Source organism: Calliphora vicina, chromosome 4 (genome assembly GCF_958450345.1).
Source record: "Calliphora vicina chromosome 4, idCalVici1.1, whole genome shotgun sequence".
Lineage (NCBI taxonomy): Eukaryota > Metazoa > Arthropoda > Insecta > Diptera > Calliphoridae > Calliphora > Calliphora vicina.
Genome location: NC_088783.1, coordinates 121,696,832 through 121,721,163, shown reverse-complemented (window position 1 = coordinate 121,721,163; position 24,332 = coordinate 121,696,832). Strand labels below are relative to the sequence as shown.

The 24,332-nt window shown below is 27.4% G+C and overlaps 2 protein-coding genes across 3 annotated transcripts in view; one reads left to right on the top strand and one right to left on the bottom strand.

The window, feature by feature from the left end:
- Positions 1-24,332, bottom strand: part of Pde9 (phosphodiesterase 9) — a 145,052-nt gene that overhangs the window by 14,505 nt on the left and 106,215 nt on the right. For both annotated transcript variants that reach the window (XM_065509965.1, XM_065509966.1), the window contains 3 exons: positions 18,437-18,762; positions 11,129-11,280; positions 8,468-8,575 (listed from right to left, as the gene is read on the bottom strand). In XM_065509965.1, coding sequence (XP_065366037.1) covers positions 8,468-8,575; positions 11,129-11,280; positions 18,437-18,762 — 586 coding nt within the window. The remainder of the gene's footprint in view (positions 1-8,467; positions 8,576-11,128; positions 11,281-18,436; positions 18,763-24,332) is intronic.
- On the top strand, positions 195-2,399 carry Nep6 (Neprilysin 6). The gene has a single exon (XM_065508228.1). The coding sequence runs from the start codon at positions 210-212 to the stop codon at positions 2,310-2,312; it is 2,103 nt and encodes a 700-aa protein (XP_065364300.1). The 5' UTR covers positions 195-209; the 3' UTR covers positions 2,313-2,399.

The window sequence follows — 24,332 nt, the reverse complement described above, 5'->3', positions numbered from 1 at the left end:
AAAGAGCATGAAACAAAAAAAAAAGTCAAGAGATTGAATTTAAACCTTATAGATTCTGCTGAAATGGCTCATCTTTAGTTCTATATAATTTCTTATCAGTTTTACGTATTTTTTTTTTAGAAAATATTAATGTAAAATTATACTCTCCACAAAATCTTGCAAAAATAAAAAAATCTTTCAATCAGTTGTCTAAATCAATTCGTAAAGCCATGTTGTTAGGCTCGCGTTTAATTCAAGTATTTGCACTGTGCGTTGGTCTGCTGCTAATCGCTGTAAAAAGTATTGAAGCTAAACAATCAACTGAGAATCTACAATGTGACTCTGCATTCTGGTCAAATGTACACAGACAATCAGAACTTTACATTGATGTGTATGAGAAACCTTGTGATGACTTTTGGGAATATGCCTGTGGCAATTGGCGTGCTTCTTCCCAGCTAAGATTTGCTAAACCCTCTGATACTCTGACTACTATCAAGGCTTCAAATAAACATTTGCTGTTGCAATATTTCGATGAGGTGGACAAGGGCAGGCAGATCAATGCCACCGAACAAAGAGTGGCTAGTTTTTATAAATCTTGCCTGGACAAAAGAGCTTTCAAGTCCAAAACCCAAGATGAACAGGCCATACGAGTGTATACCGACATTCTAAAGAATATAACCATTAACTGGCCCATTTTGCAAAGAAACTTTACTACTAACAACATCGATAAATTGTTCAATTGGGAACAAGTAGCAGCTGAAATGCGTAGATATGGTGCCCAGGCTTTTATAACCAGCAAAATACAACCAAATTGGCAAAATTCTCAGCAACTAATATTCTACATAATGCCTCCCTCCTTTGAGTTTCTCAAAGCCCGGCAATCGGACAACACTTTTGATGAGGAATCCGAGTTCCTATATAAACGCTACATTAAGCTGCTGATGATGGATTTGAATGTAAGGGTAAGAAAAGCCAATCAAATTGCTGAGGAAATTATAGAATTTGAGAAATCTTTAATGGCTTTGGTAAACAATGATCGCTCAGTGGTTTTGAAAGAACCTCAAACCTTATCCTCTTTGGCAGCTGAAATACCGGATATAGATCTTTTAAAATATTTCAATACTTTAATGCAGGATTTTAATTTACCAGCAGACTATGCAGACACTGTACTCATAGTGGCCGATCAAAATTATTTAAGGCAATTGGCTCGTTTTCTTAAAACCTCTAATGCTGAGATTATAGCCAAATATTTGTTGGTGCAATTTTTGGCCCATTTTGAGGTTAATTTGCATGAAGAGTATAGTTTTATTAAACAGAAAGAGGAGTGTTTAATGCAGCTCAATGATTTTATGCCCTCCGAGTTGTCACATTTGTTTTTGCAGCTGCGACATGGCAGCGCTGAGGAGTTCTTACTGCAAACTGAGCAGCATTTAACAAAAATCTTTAATAATTTGAAGCAGCAATTTGAAAAACTTTTAAATAACTCGGCCGTATTCGAACGGGATCCAGCCACTAAGATCTTGAGCAGGGAAAAATTAAGAGCCATGCGATTACTGCTGCCCTCTTTGGAAATACCCAGCAAAGAGGATCTACAGTTTGAGGTAGCAGACAATTATGATGTGAACCAGATAAATTTGTACAAATTGAAAACAACCAAACAGTTAAACAAAACCATAGCGCATATGGTAAAAGATGCCAGTTCTATATTAAAGGAGACAAAACTTTCGCTGACTTCTTTGCATAGAGATCAATCGTATGGTCCTTTGGATGTGAATGCCTATTATCGCTTAAAGAAAAATGCCATTGAATTGCCGTTGGGTATCTTGCAAGCTCCTTTGTATGATCAGTGCCTGAAACCGGCCAAAATTTATGGTGGTTTGGCCTATATGTTGGCCCATGAGATATTGCATGGTTTTGATTATGATGGCTTGAATTATGACAAATTGGGCAATGTGGCCAATGCCTGGGGTATTAAGGCCATTATTAAATTTGGTGTCAGATCAAATTGTTATCTCAACGAGCGTTATGATAATGGCCATGTTACCATCAATGAAAATATTGCCGATTCTGAGGGCTTGAGATTGGCTTTGGAAACATTTTTGGACAGCGAAATGGATGAAACGTTTGATCAGGAAGATTTGAAATTATTTTTCCTAAGCTTTGCCCAAACCTGGTGCGGCAATAGTGGCAGTGATAAGACACAAATTAATTTACATGCTGGTCACCGGGAAAGAGTCAATAATGTTTTGGGTAATTTCATGGAATTCGCTGATGTTTATAAATGTCGTCCCGGCAACAGAATGCATCCCGAGGAGAAGTGTAGAATATGGTAGTTATATGTATTGTGATTAAAATTATGTGATTTATTTAAAGGCCATTTAATAAAGGTTTTACTAAAACTAAATAAATATTAAAACAAATGCTTTATTATGTTAAATAATAGCTACTTTCTTTTGTTTTTTTTGGGTGTTTTGCTTGAAATTACTACAAGAAAATTACATCAGCAGCAGCTCTTTTAAACTTAAAAACCCACGAGCCTCAAACCCACTGCTTAATATAAAGTCACTTGAGAATAAATAAGCACAAAAAGAGACATAAACTGTCATAAAAGAAATTGAAATATTTTGAAATGTTTTTATTTATATTTCACACACCAACCTAACCCCCCCCCCACTCTCCAAAAATCGTACAATTTTCCCGAGTACTTTATGTTATCTTTTTATTATATTGTGCGAAAAGTTTTCTTAAACTGAATTTTCAACGCAATGGCTGGATGGTTTATAACAAACAAACAAAAAAACAGAATGAAAATGTTACTCGATGCTGTTAAAGTCATCATGCAATGGCAGTCAGTTCCTTAAGGATTTGCACTTGGCAAATAGCATTTTTTGAAAGAAAAAAAAAATGAAGCCAACAGAAGATGATATACAAGACACCCGACACATTGTAATCATACCAAACATCTACACCCACAGCTGATAGATATTACTCTTCCTCCTTAGCTTTCACACACACTTACAAATTAAATAAAAAACACTTTCAATTAAAAAGATTAAATTACTTCTACAAATAGCTGGTTCTCTTATAGTTTGCATGAATGTCTGTCTGTCTGTTTGTCTGCCTTTCTGTTTGTCTTTCTGTCTATTTGAAATGATAATAAAATAGATAGTGTTGATGGCTTAACTACGCAAAAAATAAAAGAAAAATAATATTTTATAACAAGATATAGAGGAAATAAATAAGGAGGGAATTCATTGCATTTAAGTGGTTTCAAAAGAAAATGCTGCATATTTTCAGGGGCATATAAGAAGCAATACTAAAAATACAACAACAATTAACACTGCAGCAACATTTTTATACACATAACTTATTTTACACATTACATTAACAAATCTAGCATTTGTAATAATGTCAAAACTTGATTTCTTTAAATAGTTAATTTTTTTCAAGGTTGGCTCACATTTTTCTTTATATTTCTATTTCTACTGAATTTATTACACTGATTTTCAATAGTGAATTACTTAGGACAGTAACAAACATTTTGGCTGAATCTCATAAGTATTGGATTAGTATTTTAGAGCTGAGAGTGATTTACACAAACAAGTTTGAACACTTCAATTTTTAATAATATATTTGTCTACAACAACATACTTGCTTATACATATACACATTTTACACTAAAAAGCCAATAATTTATAACAATTTTAAAGAAAACAACTACTTTTGAGGTTGTCTCAAATCTTGGTTTATAACTTTTTCCCTTTCAAAACTATTTAGCTGATTTTCAATACCCAAGTACTTAGGGCAATTATAATTATTCTAGGAGATTTTCATTCATCTCGGTGTTGTATTTTGAACGGTAGGGTGATTTACACAAACAAATATGAAACAAATTTCTTAATTTTCTAACAAATTTCTTCAAAGTCTTAAGAAAATAACTAAGCTCTCCCAATAAGCATTTTTACTGGAATTCAAGTTGAAAGCAAGTCTATTTCAAGCCTTGAATTATAGTCAAGCAATTAAATTACAGTTGTATTACACTCTATTTCAATAGCATTCTCCAGTAAAAAGGAGACATAAATTCAAGCCATATGTTTTTTCAAATTTTCAAATATTTTTTGATGCTTACTGGGCTACTAGAAAAAGCTCATTTATAAATTTATTAGTATAAAATTAACTGAAAGTGTTTGAAGTTACCTCAATTTTAGTTTTATAAGTTTTTTCAAGCTGAACCGATTTTGCTGATTTTCAGTAACCAACTACTTGGGATTCTATTCTATTTTAATAGAATTGCTATAGTTTTTTCAAAATGAGGGTGATTTGCACCCACAAATATTTGCAAATCTCCTCATTATTCAAAACCTTGTTTCAAATAACTGTAGAGATTCAGTTATGTTAAATTTTATTACACTCATTTATAAATTTATTAGTTTATAAACGTAACTAAATTAATATTCGTACAAGAGTTTATTTGTGTAACAAATATTATATTACCTATCTTATATACATATATTACCAAGTTTAATCATAAATATTCATATTTAAACCAAAAAACCCACAATTTGCCTTATTTAGACTTAAAACTAATTTACACAAGTCAAGACCAATAAATTGCATAAGTAGTCTTAGTTACAAAACTCCTTTTGACATTTAAATTTTGCAAAATTTACAAGTGTTTATTACAAGGTATTTGGGGGTTATTTGTGTACAAAAAGGGACCAATAGAACACCGCCTGAAACCATAATTTATAAATTGTCATAAACAATTCCAAAATTTCAATTGCTTTAATATTAATTATTTATATTTTTATCTCTCTCAATGTGTATTACAACCTTAAATATGTAAGTAAACATGAGTTGAAATATATTTATGAGTTTTCATTTACATTTACATGTTATATTGCATGTTGTATGTATAGTTGTATGTTTTGAATGAAACCCTTATGTCTGTTAAGTTTATTAAATTGTCTAAAATTCAATTTATTTTTTTTTGTTTTTGTTCAAATTCAGCAAAATTTTCTAGAGAAATATGTGCAAATATATTAAAATAAATAAATATACAATTTACTAGAGTTTACTGAATAGTAATGAAATTCGAGGAAAAGGTAAATTTAATATTAGAAATTCTTCTAGCATTACACTGGTCAAAATAGTTTTAAAGTTAAGGTCATAAACTGAAAACTTGTTCATACTCGAGTAGGTCTGTGTGTTAAATACATATTTTAAATTTAGATTCCAAGATTTTTGTCTGAACAATAAAAATTTGTTTAAGAATTTTGTTCTGAAAATCAGTTTTGAATCTTAAATTTTTATTTCAAAATCTTAAAAAAAATTGTAATATTTCAATCCTTTTTTAATTTTATATCAAAAATATATTTCAGTTTTTGCAAATTTTAAAGAAAGTTTGCTACAAAATTTCTCTCTCTGTGTAATAGTTTCAAAACTAAGCTTAATATTTAATACACAATTATTCTATATAATAAATAATAACTTCCAAATAATTGCATTAAACCCCCCTAAAATATGCTACATTTAAAATAAACATACTGTTAGTACGCAGATACATATAAATAAATGTTGGACAAGTGTATAAACCACCCCAACAGTTCTGTGTGTCTATCCCGAACTAGTTATTTTACTTATCCTTTAGAATCACCTAAAACACAATTGACCATGAATAGATTACAAAGATACTGCGTGATAGGTCCACCATATGTTGTTTTAATTACAAGAAACATGTGGGAAATTTCTAGTAAATCCTAAAATCGCCACTCTTCTCCTGAGTCTTAAAAATATCAGTTTCATAATGCTGATAATTTACATTATAATAAACGATAAAACTTTTGATATTTATGCACTAACCTTTTTGAAAATGTATTCGTTAAAAATTGGAGACACTTGACGTTTCAGACAAATATTTTCCAAAGAATACATGCGTCTCTAAAAACCTTAAAATATTCTTTAAAAAAGCCATTCTTCTTCAGACTCTTGATCATATAATTAGCATAACTCACTTTTTTCGTTAAAACGTTAGATTAGTAAATTTTGTCAACAATTTCAATCCTTTAAATCTGCTTTACCAGAACCACCAACACTTGATTGTAGTGTCTTGAGGTATCAGACAAATATTTTCCATAGAGACCATTTTTGAAATGATAATTTAGCTTAAAATCCACCATCTGCACCGATTTCTTTCTCTTGATCTTTAGTATTTCATAATCACAAAACTATTCTTTAAAAACATGATTCTTATACAGACTCTTTTTTGATGTACTGACCTCGTAACCAGGAGCAAATTTTAAGCACCAAGAACTTCAAAAGGTAAATTCTTATTTGATTGGATTCTTGAAGTTTTAAACAAAGACAGAAATCCACCATTTATCACAATCTTGCTTTACCCCATGTCTATACTATATACAAATATTTATCATAACAATAAATGACATTTGTTGTCAAGACAAAATTGTCTAAGCAAAAGCAATAACAATTTTATCATAACGAAGCAATAATACTAATAAATGGAGACTATACCTGATAATTCTTTATCTAGACAACCATTTTGAAGTTTATCATGATAAAAATTTGTCAAGTATAGACAGGGGGTTAAAATCTGTAGCAATATATTTTTTTATTCAATAAATTTTTTTCTTTTCAATTTGACACAAAAATATTATTTAGAAAACAAAAAAAATACAAGAAAACATTTTTCTTTCGGGAGGCTCAATATGTTTAAACCGCCAAATTAGCATACCATCATAAACTGGACTTTAAAAATAAGCTCCAATACAACGGAATTTTCATAAAATCTTAAGAAATATTGAAATTTTCAACATTAGCCAGAGAAAATCTTGTTTTTTTTTTTGGTATTTCCAGAGAGTCTCCCAAAGATTTCTCAATGATATAATGGACCAAATAGTGAATTAATTTATGGAAATTAGTGGATATTGACGAAGACTCTAGGCTTTATTCATCGCTCTGTAAAAATATTGAATTTTAACGAAATTGAAAGCTAGAAAATCTTATTTATACATACAAAAATTCATATTTTCTTTGAAAATATTTTGTTTTTTTTTTTTCAAATTCAAGAAAATTTGACATGCTTTCAGAGCTAAAAAATGTGAAAAATGTTCGTTGGAAATTTTGTGAATTTGAATTTTATTCAAATTTCAATTATACAAATCCAGGGTGGCTTTGTTTATATTTGAAATATATTTTTAAGACAAAGTAGTGTAATTGAATACAAAAAGCTTTAATGAAATGAAAAACCACATAACTTGGTAAATACTAAGACGATTTTAACAAAGGATACATCATTTTAAAGCTTACAAATTATGCTATTTACTGAAAAACAAATATTTCTAAAAATTTATTATATTTTGGAGATATAACCATTTGAAATATATACAACTTTTATACTTATTTATTAAAATATTTAGCTAGAAATTAAGAATACTTTAAAACTTTTTGCAAACTAACTTAGCTTTGCATTACAAAGAGCAAATACGTATCAAATGAGCCACACATATATAAATTGGAGACAGCAAAATATTTAGAAATTACAAAAATTATTGTCTAAAAGGAAAACATTAACTGCTTTTGTAGTCAATGAAGAACAGCTGCAAAAGTTTAAAGTGACTACACTCTAGATTACTTAGAGACACTAAAGTGACAATTATCTAAATTAGAGATTACCAGGGATGTATAAAGTAAACACATGACTTGTCTTCTGCATTACAAAGAGCTTATGCCTAACAAATGATCCAAAAATGAAGTCAGCCAAATAATTAGTCTACTACAGATTAACTACTTATAAAACTGCCGGGGAAACTTCCATAAAACTTTCATATCTAAATATAATTTTGGTAAAATGCATTTCCAAATGTTTTTTTTTTGTTGCTACTTTTTTATTTAGTTTAGTTACTAAGTGTGATGATTATTTATGAGTTTTATTATAATAAACACACAGAAAATTTTATACATTTTATACACTTTAAATTTACACACTCTTAAACTCTTTAAGGGAGAAAAAGGGTGGCCATTTTAAAGTTAAAAGATTAAATTAAGGGTTTTAATTTAAAAGGAAAAACAACTAATTATTTACTAAATTTTCTAAATATAAATCATTTAAATTAGCTTATAAATAAATAACAATTTTTTTCTTTTTCAAAAACAAATTTAAAACATGGTAACCTTGTTTTTGTTTAAAATAACAAACTTTTAGTTGCTTGATTTTGTACGAGTACCACTTAGATATTATGTTGTTGCTGTTTTTTTTATTTTCCTGAAAACTATAGTAGAAAGTTTTCCTTGCTGAAACTATGTATTGCAGTTGAAAATTGAGTTGAACAACAGAATGCATACAAAAATATTTTTCTTGTTCAGAAAATAAACCATAAAATAAATGTAATTCTTTTCATTTTTTTTTATTTTTTTTTTGTTATTTTTGCATTAAATGTATATAAGTATATTTAGATTGTGTTTAACTTACTTGAATGCTTCTCTACTAAAATTTCTAAAAATATTACAGTCTGGATGTTCCAATAAACGAAATGCTATCGAGCAATGATGATTTTCTAAAGGCGATATGTCGTTATAGCTGGAATAAAGAAAATGTATACATAAATAAAATAGCAACAAATATTGAGTTGAATATAATTTGTTTTATGTTTTTAAATTTATGAGTGTGTGTTTTGTTATTTTTTCTAAATAAAGTTTTGTAGTTATATTTAGAATATGCATTAAAATGAACATATATTTTCCATTGAATAGAGAGATAGTAACAAACATAAGGTGCTAATTCAGTGCTTTAAATCTAAGGTTTTTTTTACTACAAATTTAAAGGAAATTTTGTGTATTTTTCTCACTGTTCGCTGTCCTTGCTAATAAAACAAAATCTGTTATATTAAATTTAAGCTCAAAGAAAAAAAATCAATACTTTTGCTGTCAATCGATAGATGTAAACCGAAGAATACACATCCATCAATCATGATGAATGTAAACGAGAATGTTTCTATATGTATTAGGGGTATAACTTGGAAAACTTTGCAAACTTGATAAACAAAACTGTTATACAGAAATTATTCTATATAAAAAAATTGTTATACAAAAATTTTTCTAGAGAGAAAAGAAGAGAAAAACTTTTATTCACAAATGTTTATATGATATACCCATATTGTGTATATCTAAAACTGTTATACACTAACTTTTCTATAGGGAAAACTGTTATACACAAATTTTTCCATAGAGAAAACAGTTATACACAATTTTTTCTATAAAAAAGTAATACACAAATGTTTCAATAAAAAAAAACTGTTATACAAACGTATTTTAGACAAATTTTTTTATATAGAAAATTGTTAATCACCAACTGTTCTATAGGGAATACTGTTACACACATTTTTCTAATATACACAAATGTTTTCATAGAAAATACTTTAATACACAAATGTTTCTATAGAAGAAACTATTATATACATTTTGTTAAAGAAAAAAACTGTTATACAAAATTTTTCAGTAGAAAAAACTGTTATACAAAACTTGTTATAGAAAAATTTGTCTATAGAGAAAACTGTTATACAATAATTTTTTAATAGAAAAAAACTGCTAGACGAAATGTGTTGTAGAGAAATTTTTGGATATATAAAACCGTTATACACAAACTTTTCTATAGAGAAAACTTTTATAGACAAATTTTTCTATAGGAAGAACTATTAAACATACTATATTCTATAGAAAAATGTATTATACACAAATTTGTCTATAGAAAAAACTGTTATACACAATTTTTTAAAGAAAAAAACTGTTATACACAAACTTTTTTATAGAGAAAACTGTTATACATACATTTCTTATATAGAAAACTATTATACACGAATTTGTGTATAGAAAAATATGTTATACACAACATATTTTATAGGAACAGCTGTTATACAAAAATTTGTTGGGAGAAAAACTGTTATATACAATTTTACGAACATTTTTTTTTTTTTTTTGAATATGAAATAGTATCAACAAAAAGTACGATGACATCAACTGGAGCTTGCTTGGGAAAGGATAAAGAAACCTGGCAACCTACAAGACAAGGTGGTTCAATCAGTGGCCAAATATGCTGCTCTAGTGTGACCAATATCATTGTGTGATACTTATTAGACAAATATTCAAAGCTGCCAAAATGTTGCCTTAAGTATTGTCGTAGGCAGCATGAATCATAGCCATCAATTCCACAGTCTCAGCATATAGCATGAATGTCGTACTTGATGGTCACCCATATCAGCTACAGATGGCAAAACTGAGATCAGGATGCAGTAAAAAGCTCATGGTGTTTTCTTTTCTTACACGAACTTCAAAAACAATAATAAGAAAAGCTGTTTAAAAAGTGGTGCCTTTCGAATCATTTGATAAAATTAAGTCATGAATGTCAACAGGACCTCCATTTGCCCATGCTACCCTTATATATGTATTTAACTTCTGTCTTGTATCTCGAGTACTTCCGGATTAGAAAATTGTATAGTTTAAGTGAATCAACACAATTTTTGTTACACCCCTAATGTTTATACTTAAATCGGTGTATGTGTTAGCATGTATGCAGTAACCAAAGTGACAAAACATTTCAATTTGCAATGCTCCAAGTCATATGAAGACAATGTATGTGTACTTGTGTCGTTTTCAACTTTCTTGAATGAACTTGCCCAAATCATGCACATAAACTCATACAAATCAGCAAACACAGTCAAGTATCTATCATGGCAAAATGTCCTTAAACTCACGCACATACATTTTCAGATATGTAAGGATATTAGAGCTGCTCTTAAAATAATGATTTGATTCTGTAAAATTTTCTAAACAATTTTAAAACTTTCTATAGATATCTGGCCACAAATTTTGCGTCAGACCAAATACGAACCATTTAAAGCAATTGTACTTTTTTCAAAGGGCAGGTCTAATGTAATATGTTTGCAACATGTAAGAATGTTGGTAATTAAAATGATTTTCCATACACTTATTGGGAATTTAACCTGAAAACTAATGGACATACACTCAGTCATATTGATTGGCAGTATAGTTGTGTAGTTATGAAATATGTACAATATATGTCCCTTTCCTAACTCTCTCTGTCTTACACACTCACATATTTATTACAAGTACCTACCGTAGTGCCAACTCTGTACGGGCATTTATTTGATAAATGTTGTTGTAGCCAGGATGATCGAGATCATGACAAATACAGGATACCAACAAAATTAGACACTCCAAATCACCCAAACGTTGTAATAAATTGGCCTGACGTGTTATGCCATACATCTGCAACGAAACGAAAGAAACAAACAAATACAAACAATGTAATATGTAACTTAAGTATAAATGATTAAGTTAAAAAAATAAAAACACAAACTGGAAAAGAAAAAAATTCTAGATTTAAAATTCAATTTGTTTTGTGTCTGAAAGAGTAAAATATTTATGGGAAAACAAGACTTTAAAAATCGTTAAGACTGAACAAATGCCAGCTGTTAACTTTAAGAGGTTTTTTTATTTATTTTTTTAACACTCTCCTTCCTGCCTGCCTTTTCGATGTTTTTGTCTGGAAAAAAGTATTAGAAATTATTACTAGTCCAAAATCCTTTTGATAAACAATGTGCAAAAATTGTCAAAGTTTTGTTTTCAACTTTATTTTATTTGGTTTTGTTGCTGGCTTATTTTAGCAATTTTTTATGTTTATTTTTTGTCTTTATGTGTTTTGTTTTTTAATATTTTAGCAATAAAAAACCAACGAAATATTACTCAATAAAGGAAATTTAAAGGCAAGGTTCAAAACGAATTTGACATAGACTTGTTGACTTAAAGCTTAAGACAGTGCAGAACTTTTGCTCATAATGTTACAAAACCTATAAACAACTAAATTTCCTGTTATACCCTAGTACCGCTTTACAATCAAACAATCATTGAACACAGACAGACAATCAAATATATACAGACAATAATTCCGTATTTACACAAAAACTTTTACCAATTTTTGTTGTTATCTTACATCAATACGATACGAAAATAAAATTGCGCCAGAAAAATTCCAAAAAAAATCGAAATTCGATCAATAATAATTTGAAGGATTTCTGCAGAAATTGAAACGTAACTTAAGCTTGTTAAAAGTCTGTGGAGAAAACGTTTTCTTGTTATTTTTCTGTATTTTTTGTACTCATCATCTTCCTTTTTTTGCTATTTTATTGATGAAAGTTTTTAACTGTCAACAATTTACTACAACTTGATTTCTTTTGATTTGCTAAAGTTTTTCTTTTTCTTATTTTTTTTTTTTGCAATGCAGTTTTTCACTAGCTGTTGTTCAATTGCTTACTATGGCAACAGCCATCATTGCAATGTATAAATCGGAGTATATTTGTAGGTGTATCACAGTGAAATGACAGGAAATTACAAACATGAGTTTCTCTTTCATTCTTAGTTTAGTTTTATAAATAAATATATATTTATTTATCTAAAAAGTTAGTGGGAATAATACGAAATACGAAATATGTCTCTAGAGTTTAAGTTTAACAATTTAAACTTATTGCTAACGTTAGATAGAAGTTTTTCTTTAAGTATAAATTGGCTTTTTAAAATTATATGCATCAAGTGCTTAAAATGAAATAAAAACAACATAATTTAAATGTTGCAAAAATAGACAAAAAGTGAGAATTATATGATAAAAGAGAAAATATTTTTAAAATAAAAAAAAGTTTTTCTAAAATCATCTTTATCTTGCTTTGAAATAATAAAAAAAAGATTTAAGAGATTTGAAATTGAAGTTTTAATGATTTTTTTGAAAATTTTACATTGTTTACACTGGTTAAACAATTGAATTTAAAGATTTTTAAAGAAAAAAAATATATTTTACTAACAAATTGAAAATTAGATTGATCCCTCCATTCTTTACATTTTTGACATTATGTAAACAATTAAAAAAAAATTAATTTTTATTTGTAAATTTTGTTAATTAAAGTTTTAAACGATATTTACCAATTTTTGTAAATTGTTTACATTGTTGACAAAATGTAAACAATTGAATAATAGACAATTTAAAAAATATTTTATTTACTTATATTTACTTAAAAACTTTAAAAATATTGGGTAAAATTATAGTTTTTGTAGGGGTTTCGCTATTATTTACATTGTTGACATTATGTAAACAATTACAACAATTAAATTTTTATTTGGAAATTTTGATAATTACCATTTTTATAGATATTTACAGATTTTTTGTAATTGTTTACATTGTTGACAAAATGTAAAAAATTGAATATATTAAATTTTAAAAGATATTTGATTAAATATGAAATGAATTTGTTATTTTAAGTGATTTTTAAAATTGTTTACATTGTTGACATTATGTCAACAATGGCAAAAATTTAAATTTTATATGAAAACTTTAAAAATGCTATGTAAAATTACAATGTTTATTAGTTGTTCACTTTATTTACATTGTTGACATTATGTAAACAATTACAAAAATAAAATTTTTATTTGGAAATTTTGATAATTATCCTTTTCAAAGATATTTACCCATTTTCTGTAATTGTTTACATTGTTGACAAAATGTAAACAATTGAATAAATTAAATTATATAAGATATTTGATGAAGTATGAATTGAATTTGTTGTTTTAAGTGATTTTTAAAATTTTTTACATAGTTGACATTATGTAAACAATAGCAAAAATATAATTTTTAGTTAAAAACTTTAAAAATATTTGTTAAAATTATAGTTTTTGTAAGCTTTTCTCTATTATTTACATTGTTGACATTATGTAAACAATTAAAAGAATTAAATTTTAATCTTGAAATTTTGATAATTAAAATTTTGAAAGATATTTACCCATTTTTTGTAATTGTTTACATTGTTGCCATAATGTAAACAATGGTCAGAAATAAGTTTTACTTGTTAATGTAAAGAAAAAACTAATTTTTTTATGAACTTTAAAAATTCTTACTTATTGTTTACATTGACGACAAAGTGTCAGCAATTGAAAAAAAATACTTTATAAGATATTTGGGAAATTTGTAAGTAAAGTAATTTTGGGAACCCTTTATTTTAATTGCTGACGGTGTGAAAACAATGCAATTAGAACTTCCTCACATTGTTTACCTTATTGATATTAGTTTATTTAAAACTTGAAAATTTTTAGTTAAAACTACTACAACTTCCTTTACACTTGGTAGTGGCTTTAACAGATATTTTGAGTATTAAGCAGATTTTGTTGTCACATGAAATCCCTTGCAAAAACTACCAGAATTTGGAACAGTTTTAGTATTTGTGTTTCCCTGTCTATACGTATGACCACATTGCCTAGCATCATTGTGAGTTTTGCCTTTGCTACGACAATACCAGTTATAAATGTATGCTGTTGTTTTTGTAACTCAAATACTTTGTTTACCTGCTGCAATTCACTACTCATAGTAACTGTTGTTTTATTTTGGATTTCATTTTCCAGGTGTTTTTTTTTCAGTTTTTGTTGATTTTCCTATTATTGTTTGACTTAAGCATAAATCTGCTCTTTTAGCTTATTTGCATGCAGATGGAAAATTAACATTAACTCATACCCAAAACCGGCATTAATAACCAGGCTAATGTAAATGTGTACATAACATCTATTTAAACCTAAAATAGTTGATTATTTTTTGTTGTTGTTGTAGGCCTGCATATGAAAAACTAAATGTGCATTCGATGGTTTTTGGCCACGAATTGTGGTTTAGCAGTTGGCCTTAAATCCTTAAATCTAGTAAACAGATACAACGAAAAGTGCCACGTTACTAAAACAACACACAAACACACACAGAAAATACAGAAACAAAATATGTGCATGTCCTGCAGCATTTAATGGAAATTTTTTCCACATTGTTACAATTTTGTATGCATCCTTAGTTGGCCAAATGCTAAAGCACTTTGTGCTCAGTGTTGTGTGCACAGTGTTCAGTTGATGACTCTTGGCCATATATTGAGTTTTACATCCAAGCAGATGTACTACATGTATGAATTTATAGGCCTGCAATTTTAATTTTATTTATTAAGCCTTTTTTTTGAGTGTTGTGTTGCTCTCTATGTGTATGTAAGTTGCTTAAAATATTGAGGCTAGTTTTAGTTTTATAGCAATCTATAATCGATAGATTATTTTAATATAATTGAATTGGCAGCATAATGTGTTTATCGTTTAGTGATGCTCATTAAGTGCTGGTCTACAACTTAAAATGAAAATTGAAAAATGCCAACTCAAATATTAAACACAAAAGAGATTATGAATAATAAATTCGAGAAAAGAGCATAATTGATGTTGGGTAAAAGGAATTTAAATGATAGGGTTTATGGTTAGCGTAATAATTGCATTAAATGGTAAAATTGTTAAAGTGTAAATTTTAAATGTAAATAAAGATGAAAACTTAATGTTAAAGGGCTTAAAACTGATACACTAACAGCTGTAATGAATAAACTAAGAAGCTAAAACCTTCCTTATGTGTGTGTAAATCAAGCCTACATATAAATTATTTAACCGAAATTAATGAGCTTCTGTTAGAATATTTAGCATTATCTTAAGCAGTTTGCTATTGAAAATCATTTAAATTGGTTTGCAAGAAAAATTGTTATCAACCAAAATGCAAGACATCTTTAAAAATATAGCCCATTACACTATTCTAAGTTGTTTTATAGCAATTTGTCTATGGCCTAAATGATGACAGTTCATTTACTTGTTTTATAAATAAAACAAGCTAAATTGTCAATGCATCATTACAGCGTCACACAAAAACCACACAAGGAATATAATAAGGCAAACAAATTACACCGAGAAAAAATTATAAAAAAAAAATTAGAAATTTTTTTTAACAACAATACACTTTTCATTATTCTTTCTTTTTATTTTTTTTTATTTAAAATTAAACTTTCTTTTTCATACTCCTATTTAGAATTAAAATTTCTTTCAGTGTTTGACTATTTTGTATATATTTTTTTTTTTGCTGTTAAGCTGCTTTAAACATGAGGTATGCATTTGTACAGTCATACATTCATAGAGACACCCTTCTACAGTTACATTTATACACATTATTAAGCCAGTTTTCTCTCATAACTAGGTCGAATATGCTAAAAGGATACTTAAGTCTTTGCAGCCTGCCAGTACTTTCTTTCAGTTTTAATATTTTTTTCTTGTTTTTTTTATATTTTCGTTAAAAAGATGATTATGATGGCGTTGTAGTGGCTAAAAAAGATGATGATGTCGTCGTCGTATTTTTTATTTATGTATAATTTGTTTGTTTATCTTTATATAAAGAAAACTATATGAAACATAAAATACTTGAGCTAAATTTGGTGTACATCAAGTGCACGTACAAATGCATTTGTATATAAGAAAATTTTATAATGACAAAATGAAAACGAATGAAAAAATTTATAAAAAGAATCACTAATAATTCAACTCCTCTTAAATTTGTAACATTGTTTACACAATGTAAAATATTACAAATATGAGTAAAAAGTTTACGTACAATCTTGGTTAGTTGAGTTATAGTCTTAAATTTGCTTAAAATTTGTAATTTACACAAGCTATACAATTGTTTACATTATTGACATAATGTCAACAATGTATAACATTTAAATTTTCAATTGAAGATTGCTTAAACAAATATTCCATAATTTTAGAAGAATGTTTACTCGTTTTTTTCAGTTGTTTACATTGTTGACAAAATGTAAACAATTGAATAAGTAGATTTTTATAAGATATATGAAATAATTTCATCTTGAGTTATAACTGGAAGCAATTTTTAGAATTTTTTACATAGCTGACTCTGTGTAAACAATTGAATTTAATGATTTTTAAAGTAAAATCATGTAAAAGAAACCTATTAATTTCAAATTTAAACATTCTCCTTAATGTTTACATTGTTGAAATTAGGTAAACAATGGCAAACATTAAATTTTATTTAAAATTATCACAAATTTATACTATAAATTATAATTTTACAGCGAGTTTGTAAATATTTACATTGTTGACATTATGTAAAGAATATGATGTAATGTCTTTAAATTGAAAATCAAGTAAAATAAACTAAATAACTTTAAATTAAACCATTTTCTTAATTGTTTACATTGTTGACATTAGGTAAATAATGGCAAAATGAGATTTCTGTTACAGAAATAAGAAAATTTTGTGTAAAATTATAATTTGATAATGTTTTATCATTTATTTACATTGTTTTCATTATGTAAACAATTGAAATAATAGGGTTTTCAATGTATTTTTTGTTTGATTTTATTTTAAATTGGTACATAAATTAATTTTCTGAATTTTTACATTGTTTACATAGTGTAAACAATTGAATTTAAGGTTTTAAAAGAAAACTTTTGTAAAGAACTCTAATTAAATTCAAATTTGTACTGTTTCTTAATTATTTACATTGTTGACATTATGTAAACAATGGTAAAAATTAAATTTTTATTTGAAAACTTGAAAATATTACCTAAAATTATAATTTTTTAATGATATTTCAATAAATTACATTGTTGACGTTATGTAAACAATTGAATTTAAAGGTTTTGAAAGTAAAATCTTGAAAAATAAACTATATAAAACAATTTTCTCAATTTTTTACCTGGTTGACATTATGTAAACGACTAAAAAAAATAACTTTTATTAGGCAATTTTTAATTAACAACAAATTTCAAGTTTCATTAAAACAATTTATGAATTTATTTTAGTAATAAAAACATTCATAGAAAAAAAAATCTCTGATAAATCTACAACTGTCAGTAATCATTGATAACATTTGAATTCAAAGGTAAAACAACACACAAAAATTGTCATCATATAATGAACATTTTTGACAAATAAGCCGGAAGCTAAAAATATGTTAAATACAGCAACCAGCCAACCAAACAACCCATCCATCCATCCAACCATCCATCCATACCGCTGCCATAATGAAATCTGAGCACAGGCTTAGCTAAAATACACAGAAATCTATGTAATTGTAGAAGTATGGCGATATTAACCTCAAGCTTTACAGGCTAACAAACTGTGCTAAGAGATTTTGTGGTTTTTCCAATCGTTACTTAACATCATTTTGTATTACTTATATTGACAAATGGAAAGAAACCTTAAAGAAATTTGTTAACAAAATCTGTTTGACTTTGAACAGTTTTTTTATAATGATTTGGCTTTCATGTTTATTATTTAATTTAGCTTTTTCTTATTTTGTTATTATCTTACAAGCTATCAAGTTGGTAAATGTACTGAAATCAATATAAGAGTGTGTCTAAATTGAGTTATATAGCAAAACTTCCTTATTAACTTTAAAACATTTTCAAATAGCTGTCTTTGTCATGGTAGAGGGAAGGAAATATTAGCTCAAAGCTTAAATAAGGTTTCCCTAATACAGTTTGAAATTCAAACAAAGAAAATAAGTTAAAAATATTTACAATTTACTTACCATTTGCGCCACACAAAAGCAATGGCGAAAATTGTGAAACGGCACCTCATTGTAGTGTTTGTACACCTCGTACAACCATTCACGTAAAGTATCGATGGGTAGATTGAATTTCTCTATAAAGCCTAATTCCACAAACATAGTTTGCATTAAGTGTATGATATCGGCATCACCCCAGTCATAGGAATCGAAGGCGGGAAAACGCAAAGCATGGCGCACCTCTTCCGAAAAGTTGCTATCGCAAATTTCCAAAAAACGCTTCTTAACCTCCTGATGCTTTGGTAAACTACTCTTGCGATGCGGTGGACCCATGGGACGTTTAGAAAGACCTAAAATTTAAAATGAAAACTCTGGAGAATTAGAAATCATATTTGTCGATATCTTAGCTTAATAATATTAGTTAAATACACAGCATTAAGAAACTAAAAAAAAGTATTGTATAAATGTTTATTAGTCTGCAAAACAAAAATATTGAGAAACATGTTATGAGCTAGAAATGCTGTAAAAATATTAAACGGAAATACAAAGGCCAATTGATAACGGAAATTAAATTTGAATGCAACACTGCACAGCATAGAACCAGAGCAACAAACACGATTTTTGTATGCTAAAGTAATTTCATACTGCTGCTGACACACACACACACACAGAGAGAAAACAAGGTAAATTACCACTAAACAAACCAGCTTAGACTGATTGAATTTCCTACAACGACAACACAAAACCATTCACTTACTAATTTTAGTTAAAAGGGAAAACTTTTTCACTAATTAAATCAATGCAAAAAAAACGTACCATGTTTAATGGTTTCATTTCTGTAGCTACAACATAAATAAAACAAAAAGATTACAATGTAGCATCCAGCCATATACTTTCAGTTAGTAATTAGTAACTCCCTAGCACGACACACCATTTTGTTTTAACTTTCATTTAAGCTAATACCGTTAAGGTATTTGCACTCTCTCACTCCCTTAGAAAAGAGAAAAAACTCACAGAGAGAGAGAGCTACAGAATTTAATACAGTAATGTATACTTAATAAAGATACAAGAAAAAAACCCACATTAAAATATAAATTGTTGCAGCTGTTCCAGTCAAACATTGATGATGCAAGTCATTACCTTAAACCAGATTAAACCATGAATAAATAGCAGGAGGAGTGAAAAATAAACACGACAAAGCATGCAAGAAGAAAAACCTTCATTACATTTAAATTACTTATTGTTAGCATGAACAGCAACAAACAAACAAACACTATGTTGCAATAATGTGCAAAAAGAAATTGTATACAAAAAGTTGCTTGCAACATTAAATTTGCATGAAACAAACAAAGAAAGAAACTTCATAATGTAACACCCAGCCACCAACGTTGTCTTAGGGACAACCAAAATATAAAACTTTCAAAAACATTATAAAGAAAAACATCAAAATCAGCCCTGGTGTAAAACGAAACGAAAGTATGAAAGAAAAACACCTTGGGTGTGAAGTATAAAATGTGTAAAAAGTGTTAAGGCTTTACGAAACAATTCAATTTTATATTCTTGATCCATTTTTTTACCACATTTATCTCCAACACATATACACATCTTGACACCCTCCCCCCTTCTTCTCAATATCTGCTAGAGTTGCTGTTCATCTTTAGACACCTGCCATGTACAAACCCAATAACAACAATCAATTTAAGTTCATTTTCGTTGCTATGTATATTGTGCACATTAGTTCAGTTGAGTTCAATTCGTTTCAATTCTTTTGGTTTGTTGGTTCAATTTTGAAAAGTAGAAATGTGCAGACCATTGAAGTGGAAAAGTTACGTGCTTTCTAGACTTCAATCGTCTAAGCAAATATTTTGACTGTTTTGTTAATATATCATGCCGGCAAGCCATACACTGCCACTAATGCCCAGATAATCATTTATTTCTTCCTTGTAGTTAATAGGTTTTAGTAATTCGTTGTTTGGATCAAGATCAAACGCAGTATTTTTTTTTTGGGGGGGGGGGGTGATTTTAAGATGACAGAATGTACAAGGGTTATTTGCAAAGTAGGAAACGAAGGCAGGCTTTTTAAATAAGTAATATTTTTTTACAAACTAGCATTCTCTTTAAAAGTACTTAATTGAAAAGTATTTTTTTTTCCAAAAAAATTCTTTTCCTAAATGGAACTTTTTAAGCTTATTTGTTTTAAATATTATATGCTTTTGAATAATTTAAAATTATATTAGATTCTGAACAAAATGCATTGAAAAACAACTTTTTGGAAAAAAAAATATTTTTTTTATACATTTATGCTATTTTTGATATTGCAAAAAATGTACTTTTCCAAAATAGAACTCATTACGAAAAAAAAGTACCTTTTTTAAAAATGAACCAAATTCTGTGAAAAATTGCATAAAAAGTACTTTTTTCAAAATAGTACTTATTGCCACAAAAAAGTACTATTTTATAAATTTTTGATAAAAGTACTTTTTTCAAAATAGTACGTATTGCACTAAGAATGTACTATTTTATAAATGTTGTATACAAATTTTATGTTTTTTAGATTCTGAGAAAAATTCTGTGAATAATCGTTTTAAAAAATATCTCTTGATAAAAGTACTTTTTTGCAAATAGTACAAAAAGTACTTTTTCGCAAATTTTCTCAATATTTAGTGATTAAATTTAACTTATTTTAGGTTCTGAACTAAATTCTGTGGAAAAGTGTTTCAAAACGTATATTTTTCCAAAAAGTACTATTCTTAAAAATAGTACTTCTTGCGATAGATTATTTTTTTAAAATAAATTTAAATAATTTTTTGATTCTGAACATATTTCGGTACAAAAAAGTGTTTCAAAAAAGTACTTTTTTTCTAAATAGTACTAATTAATTGCTATAAAATGTGCTATTTTGAAAATATTTTATACAAAATGAATGTTATTGTGGAATCTAAAAAAAATCTGGAAAAAAGTTTCAAAAAAGTACATTTTCCAAAAAGTACTTTTTTGGAATAGTACTAATTTCAATACAAAATTCTATTTTATAAATGTTGTATAAATAAATTGTATAAATAAATAAAACATGTTTCAGAAAAGTACCTTTTCAAAATAGTACTTATTGTGACAAAAAGCGTTTAAAAGTACGTTTTTCGAAAAGTACTTTTTTTCAAAATAATACTTAAGCAAAACAATTCGTCCTATTTTAAATTATGAAAAAAAAAATGGAAAAAATTATTTAAAAAAGTACTTTTTTTTAAATACGACAAAACGCTAAATTTGTCTACACGATTAACTAGAAATTTCTCACATACAATTTCAAGGCAGCCCAAAACTTCTCAAACTTGCTCAAACAGCATAGAAATGTATGAACATTAAAAGCAAGATACTGGAATTTTGTATATGAGATACATATTTAGATAAAACCTTAACATAATGTACGAGTATTTGCTAGTGCCCTAAAAGATGTATTAGGGTTTTTGCTAGATGCCTTATCCACATGTACACTCACACGAATTATCTGTCTGTAGTAACAAAAACAAAATTTCATTAAAATTATAGGATTTTTTTGGTGGATAGTAGAGCTTAGTTAACGGAAAAGAAGAAAGAACAGGAAATGGCAATAAAATCTACCAGATTTATTTAAGTAGAAGTAAATCTATAATGCAAAATGAAAAAATAGGCCAATATGTAAATGAAATATTAAGAACTTTAAACTAAATAAAAAAAAAAGTAAAAAGAAACTGTTAGAAAATTCTAGCTATTTTAAGAAACTTTTTCAAATTTAATTCCTAATTTAATTTGTTAAAGCAGCCTTTATTTTATTACATGTTAATTTGCCTGACACTTCTCTTTATTATTTTATGTTTATTTTTGTTGTAAACTTGTATTGTGTTAAATTTTCATTATGTTTTAATAAAAGTAGGATTATTTTAATTATTTGTTAAAAATAAATTTAATTTTACACAACATTTTCAATTAAATTGTTATTTGCTTTGTGGTATTGTTTAGCAAAATGTCAATTTACGGCTCAAATTAAATAGATATTTCAATTCTCTTAAAACAAAAGGCCTACAACACACACAAAAACACCTACAACCTTAAAATAACTGTTAAAACGTGTACAAGTCTTTACTGTAATGAAAATTAATTGTAAGTCCTGTTAAAAGGAATTGTTTTGCACGTTTTATTAAGAATAAGTTTTAAATATCTTCATTATTATCTTTTTGATTTAATACTTTTTTTCATAAAATTCAAATTAAAAAAACAAATTAATACGCATGTTTTGGTGTTACAAGATGTTTACCTACTATATAACGTGAATACAAAGGGAAAGAAGATGTTTACAAAATCAGACGTTAAGTATCAGTGTTGAAAGATGAAAAGGCTGTGTGGTAAATTTAAATGTGTAAGGCAGCCTTTACAGATTCACATCGGCATGATTTACATACAAATTTAGACATGACTATAATTAAGTTACCGAAATGCTGATAATCACTTTGACAGCCAGTTATTGGACATTGGAATTAGGGAGAATTAACTTTGTGGCAGAAACAACACAATTTAAATAAGTTGGAAATTTAAATAGAGTAGGATTACTTAAAAAGGAGGAGATGAAAAGCTTAAAATAGATATACAATTTAAATAAGTAAAAGTTAGTAGTATTGCTTTAAATTGATTTGATTTTCTTTAAACATTTTTTAGGTATTTTCAATGTATACTTGTCATTAATATGAACATAGATAAATATTACGTATACGTTCATTTTTATATGAAAGTCAAAAAAGATTAGCATACTTTTAGGTGCTATGATTTAATATAGATTGTAAGCGTATACTTAATATTTAATTGAAAATAATTAAATATAAAGTATACGCAATTATTTGTATGACAACTAAATGTAATTGAGTATTTTAAATAGCAAATGTTTAAATACTATGATTTATGTATATGCATGTAAATATGAAAAATAAATTTCATTCAAAACTAAAGTAGTTTGGTCCTCAAATTGAGACAACTTTTATAATTTGTTATAGGTTTTTCATCAAATTTAATAAATTCTGTATTTCGCTCTTATTTACTTCTACATCATTGACTTTTTATTGCATAAAAAATCGTTTCAACCAAAAGTCTATGAAGACTTGTTTCACAAGAAAAACTGTTTGCCTAGACAATAGAAATGCTATTAAGTAAACTTTTATTTCTTTTCTTTTGTCCACAAAAAAACTCAAAAAAATCTACTACAAATCCCCTAAGGCCTGTATAAACAAAATGTAACCAAAAACTCTTAAAAATAATTTGAAAATTGTCGAATATAAAACGTTACTGTACAAAAAATAACGCAACTTGAGCCAGAAAATAAAAACTAAATTGTTTTCAGAAAATTGTTAGCTGCTAAAAAATAAATTTGTTTTACGCTTTTACAAAGGTGTATTTATTTCTGACTTTATGTCCAAAAATTTATGATGACAGGCTAAAAACCAATAAAAGTTAACAATCTATATTAATAAATATTTAATTACTTTCTAGCTAATGTATTCATTACCACATTTAAGCGGTATTTAGCACAAAAAACAACACAATGATGTTCTAAACAATTGACAAGTGATAATCACTAAAGTCCTATAAGTAAAACACAATTAATTACAGCAAAGTTTGACCACACAGAATAATGTTTTGTAATGGTAAATGTATGAGTGTTTGTGTGTTTTTTGAAAAGGCTTTATTGTTAATAATTTGAGGCTTTCAAGGCATTACAAGGTGTAAGTAAACCTTTCGGCCAGGGTATTATTAATTACTGCTGAAGTCTTTATGACAGTCATGTCTGACCAGCTAATTGTTTTGCTGAACTTGTGCTGGAGTATTAAAGGTGAAGCAAGCAGAACGGACATGTTGTAATTAAGTATTTGTCTAGGTTCACTTAGAAACGAGTTAT